General features: G+C 40.0%; 1 protein-coding gene across 1 annotated transcript in view; it reads left to right on the forward strand.

Moving 5' to 3' along the window:
* TRIO (trio Rho guanine nucleotide exchange factor) overlaps positions 1-21,136 on the forward strand; it is a gene marked incomplete at its 5' end in the record, with an annotated part of 463,708 nt that overhangs the window by 267,626 nt on the left and 174,946 nt on the right. Inside the window, 1 exon segment of the mRNA XM_072411970.1 lies at positions 129-230. Within this exon segment, the coding sequence (XP_072268071.1) occupies positions 129-230 (102 nt within the window).

Below are 21,136 nucleotides of genomic sequence, written 5' to 3' on the forward strand. Positions count from 1 at the left end.
GGAATAGAATTTACATTTTTCTCTCTGTGTGTTAGATTGTATTATTTAGATGAATTTAACTTTTTCTTTTAAGCCTGTGTATCTTTATGTTACTAATTAAAGTTTATTTTATTGCATTCTTTTGTCAGACTTCCGAATTAGGTGTCACAGAACACGTTGAAGGAGACCCCTGTAAATTTGCACTTTGGGTTGGTAGAACTCCAACATCAGACAACAAAATTGTCCTTAAGGTAAGAACAAAACTTGCTGTGAAACAATTATGTTTGGTTTATATATTATTAAATGTATGCTTATTTTTAAGTGCAAACTACACATATGCATGTTAAGGACTATTTTGTGGTTAGAAGGCCAACACATGTAAATATTCTGTCAAGCTTTTTTAGTTTCAATGTTTTTTTATTGAATATTAATTTTTAATTTATTTATTGTAAAAAAAAAAAAAAAAAACAGTTTAAACATGGCTTTAACAAAGTCTACACATTTAGCATACAATAATGCAGTTGTTTGTTATAAAATACTAGGAGACTGCTAATATATAAAAATATGAAGAAAAATTGTTTCTGATCTAAAGACAAGAAGGGACAAAGTAAAACTAAACAATTTCAAAGTGGGATGAAGTTAAATAAAGTACTTCTGTGACTGGTGGTGGAACAGGAAGCAACATATGAAAGTAGATTATTTTCTCAAGGGCTCAGTACTGGTACTGAGGCTGGTACTGAGGCTTTAAGTAGAAATGGAGAGGTTCCTTTTCTAAGATTCCATATAGATACCAAGCTGTGTGTTGAAAACAATTCTGAAGCTGTGGTCTGTCCGCTGTAGTCTGTCCGCTGTAGTCAGGTTTAGGGTAGAGATGAAGCTTTCCCAGGTTTCAAAGAAAACCTGAGTCCTCTGCTCCTTTTGTAGGGAGGTCTCAATCCACTCCAAACAAATAGATACTGTAGTTTGGTTAGTAGCAGAGGCATAGTCGGTGGAGTGGAAGAAACAAATAATTGGAGGATTGTCTACCTACCAAGAGCCAAGATGATTAGAGATAATCGTATAGCACTCTTGGTGTTTCCAACCCAATATTACCCATTATTCCTAATGCTGCCCAATCAGGTGAGTGTGGAACAGAAGTTAAAAGATGAGTGTGGGTGTAGAGAATTCTGTATCCTGACAATCCCAGAGATTATGGTAAAGGTTGGCCCCTGAGGCATTGCATTTAGGGCAGCTGTCTGAGGTAGATAAACCCAGGCTCCTAAAAGTGAGACATAGCTGCAATAAGGAATTCTGAAAAACAGTAGGAAGTAGCAGGGATGCTATTTCAGGAGAATCTGTATGCTCTCAACATTTGGGATATAAAAAAATTTGGAAAAAGATTCATCCATTTGGACATCCCAGTGGTAGATTGGGTATAGTCAACACAGTCCCTTAAGAAATCATAGTATTGAGATATGGCTTTGGAAGTTTCCGGTGTGCGCAGAAGCAATTAATCTAATAGATTAGCCCAGTGGTTTCAAGATAAAACCCGTGGGTCACAGTGCAAGAAACATTATAGATGTATGTTTAAAACTAGAATAGTTTTAATTTAAAATTAAATTAAATGTAAATGTTTAATTAATTAGTTTCAGATTACTTTAGTGCACCATTACATATTGCACTAAATAAAGGAAATGACAATTCAAGAATTTCTGCACTCACCATTTGTAGCTCATTTTATTAATGCAAAATTTTATTATTGAAAGATACAAACTCAAGCTATCATACAGTGCTGGCTGGCCATATATTGCTCCCTGCTCACCATTCCTGTACCAGAGTAGAAATTACATCATATAATACGTCCTGTCAGTTATAAGGGGCCACTAAACCTTCTTTGTACCACAAAATCTCTGCAATGAATACTTCCAGGGAAATGCAATTCATGTGACAAATAGCCAAGGGGCACATGTTCTTACTGCTACATCTGCAGATTCCTACATCTCCCCGTTCATGAGAAATTAGGGTTCACAGAGGGTAAGTGGCAATATATGTGCGACAGGGTAGCACAGTATGACCGGTATAGTTTTTCATGTCTTGTGATGGCACTGTAGTGATGAAATTTTATGGAGAGTTAGCCACAAGAGTCCCCCACTTGCAGTTACATTTACTTTTTTTTTTACTGAGAAATTGGGGTTCATAGAGAGTAAGGGGGATAGCTATGTGTGACAGGGTAGCGTTATATGATGGGTATAAAATTGTATTGGTGTGGGGAACAAAAGGCATTTCCTACTGCCTCCCACATTTCCAGTTGCCAACGTCCCTCTGTTCCAGAGAAATTGAGGGTCACAGAAGGTAGGTGGTCAGCATTGTGTAACTGGCACCCCACTAGCCGCTAAGTTCGTCACCCTGGAGGGTCCGCAGATTTGACTCCAGATGGCAGTGAGCAGTAATGAGCGCCTCCCCCTAAGCAGGGACCCATGGCATGAGGAAGGGGTAACCACACCGCAACCTCACGGCCTGTCTGAATGCAGTCTTGAAGTTTTTTTTTTCAAGACCCATGAAAGTGGCCCCCTGGGGTCCCTAACATGCAAACTGAATTTGGAGACCAAGGTCTTAAAATAGCCCCCCTTAATGGGAAAATATCCCTGTTTGTTTTTTTTTATGCTTTTATGCTGATTGTTTTTAGGATTTTATGCTTGTGACCCCATATCTGGCAACTTGTTATGTTTAGGGGGCTGAAATGGTTTAGTAACCGCTCTCAGGGTCTCCTGTGTACCCTGAGTTATCACATTTCCATGACATTCAGTGTAGGAGATATGGACACAGACACAGCTCCCATGCTGCTGCTTAGATTATCTCACAGAACAAGGTGGGCAGGGAGCAGTCACAGCTGATTGCCAGGTCTATATTAAACACACACACTCAGGGAGCTAACACTGAGTATGCCCAGGAAGCTTCCTCTCCTGGTAGCACAATCTCATAGACGAACATCGGAGATGCACACGTCCCATCCCCCTCAAAACAATGATCGCAGAGAGCACAGAGGGAATGAGCAGAAGGCCGGATCTGGCAGCTCCGTGGGCCGGATTTGAAGATGGAGGTTGGGAACTTTGCAAGCTATATCCTGTATTGTAAGTGTCCGTTCATTGTCTGGGTTTATAAGGTTTCTAACCAAGTTGATACTCTCTATCAGGCCTGGACATGGATGGCTTGGCAGTCAGGTAGAAATCCTAGATTTCCCCTATAGGGACATCTGGTAGTAATTCCGTATGTAAGTGCAAAAGGTCTAGAGGATGTTGACGAAGAAATAGCAGGAGATCAATGGCACAATTTGTGTACAATGAGGTGTTGTCAATCCAATCTTTGAGTATACGAATCAACATGGCTTAATTAAAGTGAGTTATTAAATACTGCTTTAAACCTCCCAAACATGTGGTCTGTCTAAGCATTCTTTTGCTCACTCTGGAACCAGATGATTGCCAGATACATTTCTGAAAGAGGAAATTACAAGTTGCACATCTTTGGCAGCCAAGTAGAGTGGTAGTGCTTGCAGTAGATATATTAGGGAAGGGAATATCACCATCTTAATTAGAACAACCTGTCCTGAGAAGGAAACATTTATTGATAAATAAGATGAAAATGTTTGACGCAAAGAATGCATAAAATTAGTAATATTAGTGGAGTATAGTCTATAGATAATTACCCCTAAATAGGGAAACTGGCATTTAGCCAACTATAATGGGAAGGACACATGCCAGGGAGGTTCATGCTATGGTGATATAGTGACAGAGACTTTTGGAAGTTTGTGTATCCAAATATGGACCTAAATCGATCCATTATATTATTGATGCAAGGTAAAGAGGACATCATCAGCAAAATCAGAGATTTTAAGCTTGTGTGATCCAAAGTTTAGGATAGTAAATTGGGGATTGACGTGAAGTACCCACAGTAAGGGATCGAGGGCAGGATTGAAAATAATTGATGAGGGAAGACAACCTTGTCAGGTGCCTCCAGACATGTGGATAGGGCTAGACAAGTGGGTATTGATTATTAGGCTGCAATGTGGCGGTTACCTACAAAACCTTGTTGGTGGTTGGTTTAGAGTGAGAAAAGAAGCTGTTGAAAAAGGGTGGGGTTTAAGTGGCTTGTAGAATTCTGCCAGCAAGCCATCTGTACCAGGGGTTTTCCAAGATGGTAAGGAGCGAATAGCTGTCACTATTTTGGATGGGGAGATGGGAGTGTTAAGAGAGTTTAGAAAAAGGGAAAACGTAGAGTTTATAGGCAATATAGTGGTTAATACTGATATGTTTAGTGCATTATATCCGTAGCATACAATGCACATACAATACAGTAGTATAACATAAAGATGAATGGTCTGTCCCTTATTTTAAATCAAACAAGAAGGAGGTCAACATTTAGACCTAGTAAACTAGACAAAGTAATTCCTGAATTTATAGCCACAGTAACTGTAAAAATGTAATCTAGCATGCCCCGACGTGTTTCGCCTAAATAGGTTTCTTCAGGGGACTTGTGAGCTTCAAAATGTACACTGCATACAAAAATGTATAATGTATAAATAACACATGTGTTAACCAGCTATATAGATATATATTCAGAGAGCAATACGTTAATGATAACTATCAAAGTAATACTATAGTGTATACAGCATATAGAGTAATCACAGGAACAATGGTATGTTACAGTAAAATTCATGTGGCTAATGTAGAAATATTCAAATAATTGTATGGTATGAATCTTGCAGAAACAAATTTGCCAGAAATTAAGAACAAAAACAGCAAAATTTATATGTTAGAATGCATCTTGGTTAACCAAATTAGATAGTGATATGAAGTATCAATCATGATTGTTAATGGGATATATAAAGGTGTTCAGATAAATTGGTTCTGTGATAATGGTACCTGTTTAAATTTTAATCTGATGAGGAAAGGTAACATAGTACTTACAGTTAGATGCATTGGTAAGGAATTCAAGGAAAGATTAATATCACAGGTCAGTAATAAGGTAGCCTCAAGTTACATGCTAGGATTTAAAAATAATTGTATAATTAAATGTTGGTAGGAAATAGTGAGAAACTCAAAGGAGTAAAATTATATTGCTTGCCTCAAAAGATGGTGTGTATATACAGTATATGTCATGTTTCCATGATAATCCATACGAACTGTATGTAGGCAGACGAAGGTATCACTTATAAAGATAGGTACTGATGTGAAGAAATATAAATTTAAAAATATTAATTTATTGGGTGTCATACGGTTTAATTTATGATTAGGGTATTCATGACTAATGGAATGTGTATATGAGAAAATAAATGAACCAATAGTACTTGTATATACAGCAAGTTAATGTCAACCAATGTGTACAATAATGCAATAATGCAGTATAGCATATATGAATAGTTGACCAGAGTGGTGAGAATAGATGTAGCTTTAGGCAGAATGTTAGGAATAATATGCAATGAAAAAATAAAACATGTTTCTGAGTCTGGAGTATGAAAATAGAAACATCTGGAGGATAGAAACTTCCGCCCTAGTGTGATGCTCTTAGTAACTGGTAGGAGCCGAGTCTGTGCTTTAAGGGGGGAAAGGAGTGACTTCCGCCCTCATAATTGCTTTGATTATAGCTGGGAGGAGGTTTCACAGAGGCATCTGCGCTGTGAGGGAGGAAGAGGTAGCTTTAACATGGAAATGTGACAAATATTTGTCCCACACACCATGAGGCAATTTGAGGCAAGCAATTTAATTCTATTTATTTTTATTTTCTTTCATACCCTACAATTATTTAAATATTTCTACATTAGTCACATAAATTTTACTGTAACATATTATCATTGTTCCTGTGATTACTCTATATACTCTATACACTATAATATTACTTTGATGGTTATCGTTAATGTTTTGCTCTCTAAATATATCTTTATAGCTGGTAACACATGTTATTTATACATTATATATTTTTGTATGCAGTGTACATTTTGATGCTCACAAGTCCCCTGTAACTTTAAGTCGCAGTAACTTTTTTACAGCTGCAACTTTTGCAGCTACATTAATAAATAACATTTTTCTAGATCTCATTCTTATTTCCGCTGTCCTGGGGAGTAGGCCACTATGTGACCCCACATCTTGCAGTAATAACTGAGCTAGATGACCAAAAAATCCACACTATACCCGTTGGGAGCGTAAATGTTCAAAAGAGTAGGTAACACCATCCACCCTTATCCTAAGGAGAATGCATACTTTTCCCCAGCCCCCTTTTGGTGGGTGGGCTGCTAGGCTCTTATCAGCAGCTCTAACCTTTTGAACGAACAATGGAGAGGCTGCTCAGTTCTCAGCTGTCATCCGTTCAGAGGATTCCAGCTGTTTAGAAGAGCTGGCGGGGTAAACAGCACAGATAGGATGAGATCGGGACACAGCCTATCACTCCCCCATCTCATACCTCGTGATGTGGCTTCTTTTGGGGAAAAAAAACAAACATTGTGTAACAATGTATCTGCTGAGTGGGCTTATGTAATGACATAAACGGAGTGTGATAGCAGTGTGTGTAACTGTATGTCATTCTGCAGCCTTACAACTCTGTCTATAAACCTTTTTAAAAACTTGTGAAAATACAACATTGGGGTTGCTGTTCCAAAAGCAAGTGCGCCTAGGAGTCCTTAATTGAAAATGCAAATTGGAGAACCCTATGGCAACTTACATAGAAAGGAGCATTGAGATAGGGCCCCTAAATTGATACCTACCTTTCACAAATATGTCATACTGTTACCCTGATCTGCTTCTCTTCTTTGAATCCCAATTTCCCTAGAATGGCGGGTGTACATAGCCAAAAATGTAGGTGCAGTGAAGCAACACCTTTGGCTAACCCCCCCTCCCCCCTAAGTTAGGGTAGTAAACAGTTTGATCGGCAGAGGTTTTTTCATGTTCTCAAGATGCCATGCTAATGAAATTTTAGGGGGGATTATACGTGTCCCCCACTTACATTTTCAGTTTCCTGCACCTCCCCATTCCAGATAAATTGTGGTTAAAAGAACAGAAGCAGAAAGGGTAGCATAGTATTTACAATTATGGTTTTGTGAAAGTTAGGTAAAAAATGTATGGGGTCCCCATCCTAATGCTCCTTGCTATGTAAGTGGCCCTTAATGGAAGGTCCTTAATTTGCATTTGAAAATTCCGTATTAGTAGCTATTAGAGTCCCGTTTCCCCTAAAATTTTCAACTCATTACAACCAACAATTTAGGAGATCTAAAAGATTGAACAACGTGAGTTGTTATGCTGCAGAATACGACAAGCAGACTTGTCTTTAGGACAGATGTTAGTCTCAACGTATTGTTGGGCAGTGCGGTGTCAGTTTCTGCATAAAATCCTCACTGTGATTTAATCACAAACAAAGCAAAATAAAGAGTCAGTAAGAGTTACAAGAGCTTTCAGAACAGCAAAAGATTTCTTCTGCAAGTTATGAAAACGGCACCCTCCCCCCTTACCCTTCCAAGCTTCCGTCCTGCACACAAACCTGCAGGGACGCCCGTTCATATCTAGGAGTTGTGCGTATGTGGGATGTCCTTAACTCTGGGACCACCTGTAATGTAAAAAAAGTGCTTAATCTCACTCATGTCCAATGAGATCAGCACTTGATGGAACAGTGAGCATCATAAAGAGGAGGGAAGCTGAGCAAACGTGGGACTTACTGGGCTCAGTTTATGAACAGATCAAATAAATTTTTTTTGTTTTGACAAAAGTTTTGCGTTATCTAGATATGGTGTTGGCAAGTAAGGTTGCATTTCCTCTCGCCAGGAACCACTGCTGCTTGAAAAACTACTAGGACTGAAAAAGCCCAGCATTCACCACCTATTACCATTTCCAGGTGCCTAGCAGTTGCCAAGTAGTCACTCAGGAGGGGTAAATGGCCCAGTTTTTTTTTTACTGCTAATGTGAACTAAGCCTAACTTGTTACACCACTTTGATCACAGTATTGCACTACTACAATGGAATACACTAATAAAACATGGAACACTATGTATGCAGTTGGATTAAAATACACAGCACAGTGTACAGGGTGAACTTGTTTATCCTAAAGTTGATACAGAAGAGAATGATTGAAAAGGCTAGCTTTTTAGTGGGGCTGTCCCAGGCTGCCCCTATCACCTTAAAAATGTATGTGAGAGCATCTATTTTGGAATATCGGTGCCGCCAAACTAGCCGCAGAGTTCAACCTAAAGAGAGGTCAGAATAGGCTAGAAAAGATAAACATTACAATTCTGCCATAAAAATCTGATCATGAACTTTTAATAATTCTAGTGTTAAAAACCTACATTTGCTAGAACAGGGAAGGCTCATCATATAAAGCAATTTAACAAGAGACCTGTATTAAAGGATACGATAAGAATATCATTTTTATTGAGAGTACAGTTGACAATCAAAAATCCGGCAACCTCCGGACCTGAGGTGTGCCATATTTTCGAAAATTCCAGATTTTATTTTTTTACCTCCCTCCACACATAGGCCAGCTTTTCTCTAGCAGCACCCGCGGACATCTGGCACATTTCTAGGGACCAGGCAGCAGGGACGTCTCAACGTGTATTTAGTTTAGCAAGCAAGACCTAACAGCTGTTTCTGCAGAACAGCGCCATGAAAACATTAGTGGCCAAACAGTGTACTGCAATCCCTGTATTGAAAATGCGATCTGAAATTTATTCCTAGGAAACTGGGAAATTTATACTCCAGGAAACTGAAGGATTCAGATTATTAATGCCCCGATTTTCGATTTTCAACTTTAAGCAAAGGTGAAAACCCAAGTACTGTCCCAAAATGCAACATAGTAGAGGAATCTATGAAACTGAATTATAGAGGTAACTATATAAACAGTCAAATCCAATCAAGGTTTAGGAAGGGGAAGCAGTGAACCCAGATGCTTAAGTGACAGATAGTAAATTGGGAAGTTCCTGAAGTTGGGCGAGAGAAGAATCAGGTTTCTCAAAGATCTTGGGTCTTCCATTGATAGTGACTCCAAATTTGACAGGATACAGGAGACAAAACAGATTTTATGGTCAAGCAAATATTTACAAGCTGGAGAAAATGCACACTTTTTCTGCGTCACTGCAGCAGATAAGTCCTGAAAAATGGATTTTCTGGCCATTGAAAGTGAGAGTGGTCTTCCTTTTGTAAGCTGATAACGTCATTTCTTTATCGGTGTAGTGGAAGAATTTGAAGACCGCTCTGGGCCTGTTCAGGGCGGTACAGTGAGCTCATTTAATATTGTGAGACTGTTGTCAGAATATTGTTAGGAAGTTGAGTAAGTCATGCTGTTTGTAAGATTCCGGGACACATATAAATCGCAAGTTTGAATGTCTATTTTGATTTTCAAGGTCCTCATATTTATCTGAGAGAGAGGCAATGAGTTGCTTTTGCGAACCAGTAGCAGTTTAATGTTCAGCAATCTGGTCTTCTAAGTCGCTGATGCGTTGCTCTATTTTCATAATTTTAGTTGTGTTGGAATTGATTTGTTGCAATGCTGTGCCAATAGAAGTTTGTAGGGTGGAGAATTTCTTCTCAAAGCATGGAAACAATAGATTGGAAACTTTCGGAGCAATTGAGCAAGGATCATTTTGTGAGAGTAGGGGCTGAAGAGAAGGGAGCTAGAGCGTCTTGAAGTAGAGCAGGAGTATTTATTAGGGATGGAGAGTCAGAAATATGAGGGCGCTCTAGTGTGCAGGAAGATTTAGTGCTTCCACATGTGTGCTGGCGTGGGTAGTTTCACGTTTTTGCTCATTAATAAATTATATAGCTACCACACGAGTTAGCCAATATGAAAATGGATCTTGAAGTTGACAAAGAACACTAGTTGGGAATCCAGGGTTAGACAGACCTGATCTGGGAAGTGAGGAAGCTAGCAGTTTTTGCTGGTCCGGATTGAAGGGCATTATCACTCAGTTTACCATTAGATGGCGCTAAAGGTGCAGTACAGTGAAGGTGTTAGTTCTAAAAGTTTTAGTAGATCACAAAGTTTTCAACAGCGGAGAAAATCATCAGAAGAGGAAGAAATAGCTGTGTCAGCAGAGTATGAAGCAACACAAAGGTGAGTGCTCGTGATTCCAACTGAGAAGATGAGGCAGTAAGAAAAGTCACTACTATATCCGGGTTGTTGTTTTTTTTTTTTTTTTCTCTGTTATAGTTAGGTATCTACTGTCCGTAGATAGGCAGCCTAGGGATGGAAGATTGAGAGGCAGTTATATGTGTTTTCAGAAAAGATGCTAGTCAGTACAGTATAGAGGACAGCGTTACTTCTCACAGTAGTGGTGGAGTCTGCAGCAGGGAGTATAGCAGTGAGCCAGAGAGGAGATGATTATTGTAGTGTTTCAAGATGCAGCAGGGAGATTGCAGGACTAGGTGTAGGTACTGCGCTCAGGCATGGTAGCAAGATGGCTTCCGCACTATTCATGCCCTTCTTCTGATGATCAAAGAGGCCAGGGATGGACAGTCCGGAGGCATGGGAATGCCTGAGTGTGTGGGAACAGCAGAGAAAAACGTTGGTGTTCCATTCAAATCACGATGAGGAGCTCTTCTTAAATGCCGGTGCCATAGCAAGCTCCGCCCCCAGAAGTTTCCGTTTTAATTTTTTATTGTCATAAGTCATAATGTCATTCTATTTGTATGGATTGAATCATTTAACATAGAGGACAAGATATTTTTTTTAACCACAAAAATAATGTTCATCATTACAGGTGTCTCCAACAATCAGCTAAAAAAAAGTTTTGTTTGTTTTTTGTATCCCCCACTGACTAAAAACATAGTAAATGGCGTGAAATTTGCAAAACATTTGGTTAAAATGTTTACAAAATTGCAATGTGTAGGGATTAACATACAGTAGACAGTTGGCTATCTTTAGTTTACAAAGTTTTAAATATTTCTCTACCATGTTGGAAAATTTATTCTACTGCTTTAATTGGGAAATAAATTTTAGCACTTCAGGTGCACTGAGTAATAAGGTTTCCGGTGTTTTGTTAAAATGCATGAATATAAATTAAGTAGTGTGTCAATCCCAAAATTATGCAATATATATTATGCAAATAAGGCAAGCTACTTTGACTGTTTTACCACCTTACTTGAGGAGTTGTTTCGCATATTAGAAAATCATAGATTTTTGTGGCTTGAAGGCATTAATGACATGAGTTCAGTTCATCTGATTTTGTGACCAACTAAGTGACCAACATTAAGGTTTCTTTGTCTTCTCTTTTCTTGCTTTTCTGTGTAGACACAGGTAACCCTTTCCCCCCACCTTGCCCTCCCTTCCCCACTTCCTTTTAACCAATTTTTGATGTCATTTGAACATTGTGTTTTCTTGGATTGGTGTCATGTCTCGCATGTGAGCATAATAGTGGTGTTCCTTTTAAATGTTGTGGGGGAGAATGGGGGGGTAACATGACTTAAAAAAAAAATAAATAAAACTTAGTAGCTATTCATATCAAAATAGAAGAATAGGAAAAGAAGAATGGCTTTTGGATCCTGCCACCCAAATTATTAAAAGAAGAAAATAAACCTACATATTGAAAAGATACTCCCGTGATATCCTCCTTATTAGACATTTGTTACAACCCAATAAATATACGTACTTGTAGGCTCAAGCTCTTCTTTACCTCAACCTCCAATATCTACACCAACATCTCATCCATGAACAACTATCAATCTAGTGTGTCTTGTCAGTCCCCTGAGGAAGCCATAAGGCCAAACGTGTCGGAATTTCAGTCACTTTGATTGATTTTCATGTCTACTGCTCTCTTTTGATTGACATGTGCATCAATTGTTCTCTGATCTATATGTGTATTTATGACTTATTTGATATTTGTCTAGACCCACCTACCTTATGTCCTGAACCACATTTGCATCTTTGGAAGTGAACTTTGCTTTGTTATTTAAATATAAACATTTGTGTTATGTCTACAAAACTAATTTTTCCTCAAAAGCCATTCTTTTTTCCTAATCTTCTATTGTTATATGTACCCAATCGGCTTGGCAACCTAGGCATAAGCCTATCCTACTGTGTCCCAGGGGGAATATCCTGAATTGTATTCCAATCAAAAACTGTTTCACAGATGTCCTAACACAAGGTGACCAAAAATGTTATTTTTGTAACCATCGAAGGCTACAACAAACTTTTCCAAATCAGTTTTTATGCTGATGTCAAATGTGCTTTCAGATGTGTTTTTATTTTATTTGTGTCATGTCAACTTATGAGTAATAATAGCAAAGGGAAACCCAATTGAACTAACTTTCAGGACCTCAGGGAACCCTTTTATAATTACTATATCCTTATAATATATACATATATCATAGTACATTATCGTTGTGGCCAAAGGGAGGAATATCATGCTTTCAGATGGCTAGAAAGATAATTGGTGTCAGTTAAACTGACCCAAGAATCACAAATTGCTCATTGCTCAAAGAACACCTAACAATTTCTGTAGGGACCCTGATTGAGAAACAATGGCTTAATTTATGATTTTCATGTCTACGCATTCTCTGCACAGTTGCAGTACAGCATTCAGCAGTAGTCAGCCATCATACTCTTATTCCACAAGCCTTGGTAGTGATGCTTTGTGAAAAGTTTGAAAACAAAAGAGTGAATCCTTATAGTAACTACAAACTAAGTAAACCCTTATTCCTCCTTGAAAACAATAAACATTGTAACTGGGAAAATGAGTGGTAGCTAGGTAAAAGGTGTTTTGTTTAGTGCACAGTGCCATTTGTATGCACAAATGGAGAAACAGCTACTAGGTGAATTACGCTGTGACAGATGTAAGCAAGTCGCTCTTTTGGAATCTCTCATTGGAGAGCTAGGGAAGCGCATTGCAACACTGAAATTACTGGATTACCTTGAGAGGGGTCACCTGCTCACTGAGAAGGTAGTTCATGGCTTAGATGTGAAGGGTGAAGGGTGGAGAGGTTAATCAGGATGAACATGTAGGGAGCTGGGTTACTGTAGTTGAAGGGAGTGGTAGGGGCACCCAGAAAAGGAAGGACCAGCCCTGTGTTTGAGCACCATACCAATTTTGCAAAGTTATTTAAAGATGTGAAGGTGGCAGACCCAGTGGTGGCAGCTCTAGATATTACTGCCAACTCTAACAGCTGGGACAGCAGCCCATCTAGTAGGGGTGTGGAAGGCAATGCAGGAAGACAATTGGTTGTCATAGTGGATTCTGTGATCAAGAGGACTGATAGAATAGTTTGTCACTTGGATTTCTTTAGCCGAATAGTTTGCTGTCTCCCTTGTGCCAGGGTTCGGCATGTGGTGGATGGAGTGGACAAATTACTGAGAGGGGCTGGGCATGACCCAGCTGTCTTGGTCCATGTTGGAACCAATGACAGGATAGATGGAAGATGGAGGATCCTTAAAAATCAGTTTAAAAAACTAGGTTTCATGTTGAAGGAAAGGACATCCAGCGTTAAATTCTCTGGAATATTGCCTGGGCCATGCGCAACACAGGAAGGGCAGAGGGAGCTTAGACAGCTAAACGCATAACTTAAGTCCTGGTGTAAAAGTGAAGGGTTTAGGTTCTTAGAACACTGGGCTGACTTTTCATTGGTGTAAAACCTATATGCCAGAGATGGTTTGCACCTAAATGAAAAGGGGTCTGCTGTGCTAGGGGAAAGATTTAGGGGAATGGTGGAGGGGATATTTAAACTAGGACAGAGGGGGGGTGGGACAGTAAATAAGGTGGCAGAGAGGTAAGACTGGATAGTTGTGTGTGTGTGGGGGGGGGGGGTTATGTAGCTTCCCATGCTACACACAAACATTGGAATGCACAGTACTATTTGTCCTGAAAAACAAAAGGGTTTACCAGCAGTGCTGGTAAGTTCAGTAATGATTTAAAGAGCCTGTTCACCAATGCTAGAAGTCTGGCAAATAAAATAGGGGAGTTGGAAGCCTTAATGAATGAAGAGCATTATGACTTTGTTCTTCACATGGCTGGGCTGTCAATATTACTGCGTATACTCTCTTTCGTAAAGACAGAGTCAAACGAAAAGGTGGTGGTGTCTGTGTGTATGTGAGAAGTGATCTGAAAATGAATGTGAAAGAAGAAATTGTTGATGGAGCATGTCATGAGGTTGAGACATTATGGGTGGAGTGCATATTAATATTGCAGTCTGCTATAGGCCCCCCAGTGCTAAGGAAGAAATAGAGAATCAACTACGGTACTAGCACAGATAGAAAACCTCAAAAGCTGGAAATGTTTTAATCATGGGGGATTTTACTTACCCTGACATTGACTGGTGTAATGGCACTACAGGAACAGCAAAACGAAGGGAATTTATGAATGTAATACAAGATAATTTTATGGTACAGTTTATAGAAGCCCCAACTAGAATTTATACTCTGCAGGACCTAGTTCTTTCTAACACTACAGAGCTTATAACAAATGTACATATAAAAGAGAATCTGGGTAGCAGTGACTATCTACCGTATTTTTCGCCGTATAAGACGCTCCGGAATACAGGACGCACCCAATTTTAAAGGAGGAAAATCTAGAAAAAAAAGATTCTGAAAGATTATTCCCCTTCTGATCACTCATGTGCCATTCATACCGGTATTCCCCTTCTGATCACTCATGTGCCAATCAAATTCCCTTTCTGATCACTCTGTGTCATTCAAATCACTCTGTGCTTTTTTTCCACTGTACGGCAGTTAGGACAGGGAACAGCAGGGGCCGCTGTGCCAGCTTCTTTCACTCTGCACTGTACACGCTGCTGCCAGAGAGGAGAGGAGACACACGCTGCATGCAGCCAGCGAGGAGAAAAGAGACACGCAGGATCGGGTATCGGGTGAGTATCTTATTTTAATTATTTTATAACACATTTGTCGTATAGGACGCACCAACTTTCCCCCCCAGTTTTGGGGAAGAAATATGTCTTGTACGGCAAAAAATACGGTAAGTGATTTAATTTAATGCAAGCTGTAAACAGGAAGCAAACAAAGGAAAGATAAAAACATTTAATTTTAAGAGAGCAAATTTTCCATTATTAAGGGCGGCTCTCTATGACTTGGACTGGGAGACAAGATTGTCCTCAAAGAACACAGAACAGAAATAGGAATGTTTCAAGTCTGTTCTAAACAAGCACACTGAAAAATATATTCCAATGGGCAATAAGTTCAAGAGGCTCAAATTAAAACCTGTGTGGCTCACAAGCCATAAAAAACAGGAAAAGGGCATTCCAAAAATACAAAAATGAGACTATAAGGAATATACCAAAAGATGTGAAAAGGACATAAAATGTGCAAAACTTCAAAAAGACAGATTGCAAAGTACAGAAAAGCAAACCCTCCAAATTATTTTTTAAATACAAGTGGTCCCCGGGTTACATACAAAATAGGGAGTGTATGTTTGATCTTAGGTTGAATTTGTATGTAAGTCAGAACAGGTACATTATATAAATGCAATAAGGACAGATGTTTGTCTTAACATATTATTAGGCAGCATGGTGTTAGTTTCTGTATAAGAAAAGCAAAAAAACAAAGCAAAAAAAAAAACTTTATGGAGCCTCTTCTGCAAGTCATGCAAGCTGCCCCCCTCCACCAATCAAGGCTCAGTCCTGCAACACAAACCAGCAAGGAAGCCCCATTTGTATCTAGAAGTTGTCTGTATGTCAGATGTCCTTAACTTGGGGATCAGATCTGAGCATCTATGCCCCTTAAAGGATGTCTCTGGGTTGGTAACTGGGGATAAAAAAAAGGCGGATTTACTAAACACTTTTTTTTTTTTTTTTTAGCTCTGTGTACACAAAGTAAAATGGCAGAGCTCAAGTCCAAATTCATAAAAGCAATGCCACTGCCTTAAATGATGATCACAATGGTTTAAAATGGATATGAATGAGAAACATTTGGGAGCTTTACAGTGTTGAGACCTTTACAGTTTAACATCTTTTTAAATGATATATAGCAGTGGTGGCGAACCCATGGCACGTGTGCCAGAGTGGTCACTCAGAACCCTCTCAGTGGGCACAGACTCCACCTCAGCTGGCCTCCCATTGGCTGTGTTTAGTCCCTCTGTCAGCCCATGCTAGCTGCCGAATTTCTCTTCTCCATGAGTCATCAATTAAACCTCAGAATACCAGGCTGTGGGGAGGAGAGGTAGCTGATGTGTCTTGAAGCTGATGCGTCTTGATCCAGTATTGTAAGGGTGAATGTACAGAGGGAAAGAGGAAAGTGAGGGAACAGGTAGGCAAACACAGAGGGGGGGATCTTGGTTTGCTCTGTCCTAGTTATGGGAAGTATAGTGTGAACTAAGCTGAAGACACTGAACAGAGCTACAGGACAGAAGTACCAGTCTGCGGGCTATACCCAGTCAGGACCAGGTGAACACAAAGCTTGTGTTAGAAGGTAGGTGCCTGTTGATGGTAACAGCTCTTTGGAAATCCATTTCTGAAACAGACTAACCGATAATCTGAGTGCTGCATGTGTTGCTCTCAAACTTATAAAGAATGAGCCAAGGTTGGACAATTTAGCAGCATGCATACAACAGCAAAAATCACAATAATTGTTCAAAAGCATGCCAAATGCAAACTTTTACCTTTTAATAAAAAGTTGTTTGTGTCATTTAAAGCTCTGTTATTGTGTTTTTTTTTAGGACAAATATTGGTAATATATGATTTTTTTTCTAAACGAAAACTTCAGTATTCAGGTTAAATTGCCGTTTTGGCACTTTGCGATAATTAATGGGTTTTGGGTTGCAGTTTGGGCACTAGGTCTCCAAGATGTTCACCATCACTGATATAGAGTTTGGGATTAAAAGTACCATTTCTGTGTTTGCAGATGACACCAAACTATGTATTGGAATTAAGTGTATATAGGATGTCTATAATCTACAATCAGACCTGGATGTACTGTTTGATTGGACAGCCAAGTGGCAAATGATATTTAATAGATAAATGGTATAAGTTATACACTTGGGGGCTAACAACATGCATGCTTCAGACTGTTTAGGGGGAATACATTTGGGAGTTAACAACATTCATGCTTCATACTTAGGGGGAATACATTTGGGGGAGTCAGGAATAGAAAAGGATCTGGAGGTTCTGGTAGATCATAGATTCAATAACAGCATGCAATGCCAAGCTGCAATATCAAAAGCTAGCAAAGTATCTGTATCAAAAGAGGAGTAGACTGCAGAGATCGAAGCATAATCCTGCCCATGTACAAAGTATTGGTAAGACCTCATCTGGAATATGCAGTCTACTTTTGGGCACCAGTTCACAAAAAATCCATTGTGGAATTGGAGAGAGTGCAGAGAAGGGCAACTAAACTAATAAAAGGAATGGAGGAGCTATGAGGAGAGATTAGCCGAACTGAATCCATTCTTCCTTGAGAAGAGACATTTAGGGGGAAATATCATGACTCTGTATAAATATATATATGGTCCATATAAAGAACTCTTCCAATTATTTACTTTGAGATCATTACAAAGAACAAGAGGGCACTCTTTGCGTCTGGAGGAAAAGAGGTTTTAGTTCCAGGACCTTACAGGAAGAGATTCTTCACTGTAAGGTCTGTGAAAATGGGGAATAGGCTCCCTCAAAAAGAAGTTTTAGCAAGTTCCATAAATTGATTTAGAAAAAGAGGCTTTAATGTAAAGATAGCAGAGATCTTTGATCCAGGACAGATCAGATTGCCTCATGGAATCAGGAAGGAATTTTTTCTCCTGTTGAAGCAAGTTGAACCAGGGTTTTTTTTGTTTTTTTTTTTTGCCTTGCTCTGGACCAATGTCCATGAGGGTTTTATATCTGGGAAATGTTTATTTCCTTAGTGGTTGAATTTGATGGACTTATGTCTATTTTCAACTGGACTTACTATGTAACTATGTAACCATGCTGAGATTTTCTGGAAAGAATTACAGATGGGACATCCAAGTTTTTGATCTGAATCAAGCTGAACTACTTCATTGTATGCAGGAGAGATATAGCTCCCCAGAACGTTTTTGCTGAGCCACTTGAATTCCTTTCAAGCTTCTAGGTCAGCTGCTGAGAGGGGTTGTTAAAAAATTTTCATCATGCAAAACAGACTTGATCTGTGGACCTATAAATATCCCTTCCTTTTTTTGGCTGCCAGACACGCTTGACATAAAGATCACAGTGGCTCAGCTTTCCCAGAGGCACATAAAATGGCAGTGTTTTGTGAATCCTGCTTGCATTCCATTCAACATGGCAATGATTTTTGAATCACTACAGGTGTTCCACTAGTGTGTTTTATACTGAATTGGTATAAGCAATATATTCACGTTGTTGTAGGATTCCTTTAGATGAACAGAATAGGCAATCGGTACACTTGGTTTTGAATTGCAATTATGCAGTATGACTGCCTTAAAGCTTCTTGGCGTGGAATCAGTAAAAGCTTCTTGGCGTGGAATCAGTAAAAGCTTCTTGGCGTGGAATCAGAATCAGTAAAAAAGAAGGAACATTCACTTGTGACAATTTGTTAAAGAGTTGATTGATGTCATATCAATAGCACAATGAGCAACCATCAGAGAAGAAAGATGTCAAAATTTGATTGTGTTCTGTATTGAGTTACAGTAACACCAGTTGCAAGCAAGTGCCTCTGGTTACGCCTAGTTCTGCTTTGTTATTGGATAGATTTAGAACATGAAGAATATCATTCCCCTATGCTTGTGTAAAAAACTTTGGTGCTGTATCATCATCCCTATTGGGATCAGATGATTCTTGATTGTAGCCGGTTGCACCTTCACTATATTCCTCATCGCCTTTCAAAGAAGCAGGTACATCATGTGGTGGTACAGGAACAGGCCTGATAGCAGATTTCAGGCTGGCATATACAATTTTTTGCTTACTTTTAGCTGAGAATCCACTTGTGTTCATGTAGCAGAAATAGCAATCGTTCAAATAGTCTCATGGTTCCCTCCACTTCATCAGGATTGCAGTGGGCATCTCAGCTTTTTGCCAATGTAGCCAGTCATGCAGTCCATTAGAACAACTGGTACAAATGAAATGTGGAGACCCAGTGGAGAGCTGAAGTACAAACTGTATATCTTCTTAAGATTTGTGGTAATTGAGCAGCTTTGTGCTATTGTTGTGAAGAAACCACACACATACACAGCAAAAAATGTTTAGATGGGGACGACTTCCGTGGGGGGGGGGGGGGGCCTAGAGAAGTCAAAAGCCGGCTCCTACACAGAAAACTGCAATTTTGCCTTACAGTCTTGCATAGACATCTGCAGCGGCTCTCATCTCCCGGACAGGCAGTGGATCATCCAGAGACACTAGCGCCCGCTCTCTTCCCGAGACTTCTGAGTAGTGGGCGGCCATCTTGCTCACATGGCGCCCGCAGGTCTGCAGCCCAGTACACCGCTCCAGCCTGGCACTGAGAAGACAATCCACCGCCATCTGTTCCTCAGAGGAAATACAGCTACTGACCCCAAGGAAAAAGGTAGACTGATCCATCTAGCGTGTTTGTAACTCATTATCCGGGCAGGAAAGCTTTGCATCTGCTCCCTTTGAGGCGTCATCCTTCACAGCAGCCATATCTGCTACAGGACTTCCTCTCATCTTGCTTCACTGGGATTGCTACAACCGTAAGGATATTCAAGCTGTCTCCTGGAACTTGCCAATATATTATCACAGCACCTCGTGAGTACCAAATCACCCCTGAGGGGCCAAATATTTTTGCATATTGGGGACAACCTGCTTCATACAGATTATTTTGGCTGTGTTACCCCAGGCCTGTTTGCTAAACCTCTTCTATTGTCCCAAACCTCACTGCTGCTCTTTTTGACAGTACACTCTTTAGCCAACTAAGCATCTCAGCAAACCACTGGTTATTCCAGCTCTGGATACTTTCTGGGTTTAAGTAAGTGTTTTTTGGGAACCACACACTCCTGCACAGCTACCCTCAGTTATCATCAAGGCCTCACCTACTGCAAGGATGCAATAACCTTCCCTACAGGGGGGGGGGGAGGCTCATTGATGTGCTACCTTAGGTATACACCAGGAAGTATGCTCTGCAAATGATTACGTATAATAATGTTCCGCTACCTTGTACATAACTGCCATAAGAGAGGCAAGTCTGATTTAGAGGCAGTAAGGAGGCCCTACCCTGTCATTTCACGTGTAAAACTGCCCACTACATTGCTGTGTAGACCTCACATTACCTGTGGTTCTTTTAAGCTAACATGGGCAAAGGAAGTCCTCCAGGCCACTCCTCACAAAAAATGGAGATTGGAAATTTTTTCGCCAAAAACTGACCCTCTACTTCAACTGGGGAAGGTCCCACAACCAGGTACTTCTCTACACAAGCGCTGCACATGGATCATGATTTGGCGGCTCCCCAGCAACCCCGGGATGTCATATGCTGAATCCACTCATTCCAACTTAAAGATTCCATATGGTCAGAGGCAAGATCTCAGGAGGAGTTTACATTCAATGGCAAACCCATAATGTTCCTTGCAGATCTCTCTCGTCAAACTTTGCTGCTTGGGACCCAAGACCCCTACTTGACCTCATGAGAGACAACAACATCAAATTCCGTTGGGGTTTCCCTTTCCAGTTGATCGCCCACAGGGGGAACAAGTCTGCGACTTTTCAACACTTGAGGGACCTCGCTTCGTTTTTTGGAACTTTTGAACTCCCCCAGGTCCAGCTTCCAGATTGGCCACAACACACCAAAATCCTGGCGCCTCCACCTGCATCAGACTGGCAACCGGGGATCCCCCCATCGCCCTACCCAAGACCCGACCTGAGATGCAGGTGAACAACTGGCAACCCAAGTTTCTCCTCGCCTCATAAGGACTGGTTGCTATGTTGAATGCAACATGATTTGATTAGATCTGAATTACTTGCTGATTTTTGTTTCAGGAATTCGTTCTCAGGTTTACTAGATACACTGTGTGGATGTGCCTGGTCACGCTCTACTGTTGTGGTGTGAGTGTGCTTAGGCATATCTTAGGCATATTGTTAGTTATATGAATATTTACTATGTTACACCTCAGTTTTTCTTTTGGCTTTATTCTCTTTTAAGCTGATAGTACATGCAATTTGTCTATATTCCTTCCCCACACATAAATTATATACATTGTCACCTATGAATTATTTGCTTAGTTATCCATATGCCCGGCCCAGGTGACGGGGGACAACGTGCAAACTTTTCTTCTTTCCTTTACTCCTTTCCC

This window comes from Pyxicephalus adspersus, chromosome 5 (assembly GCF_032062135.1).
Source record: "Pyxicephalus adspersus chromosome 5, UCB_Pads_2.0, whole genome shotgun sequence".
Lineage (NCBI taxonomy): Eukaryota > Metazoa > Chordata > Amphibia > Anura > Pyxicephalidae > Pyxicephalus > Pyxicephalus adspersus.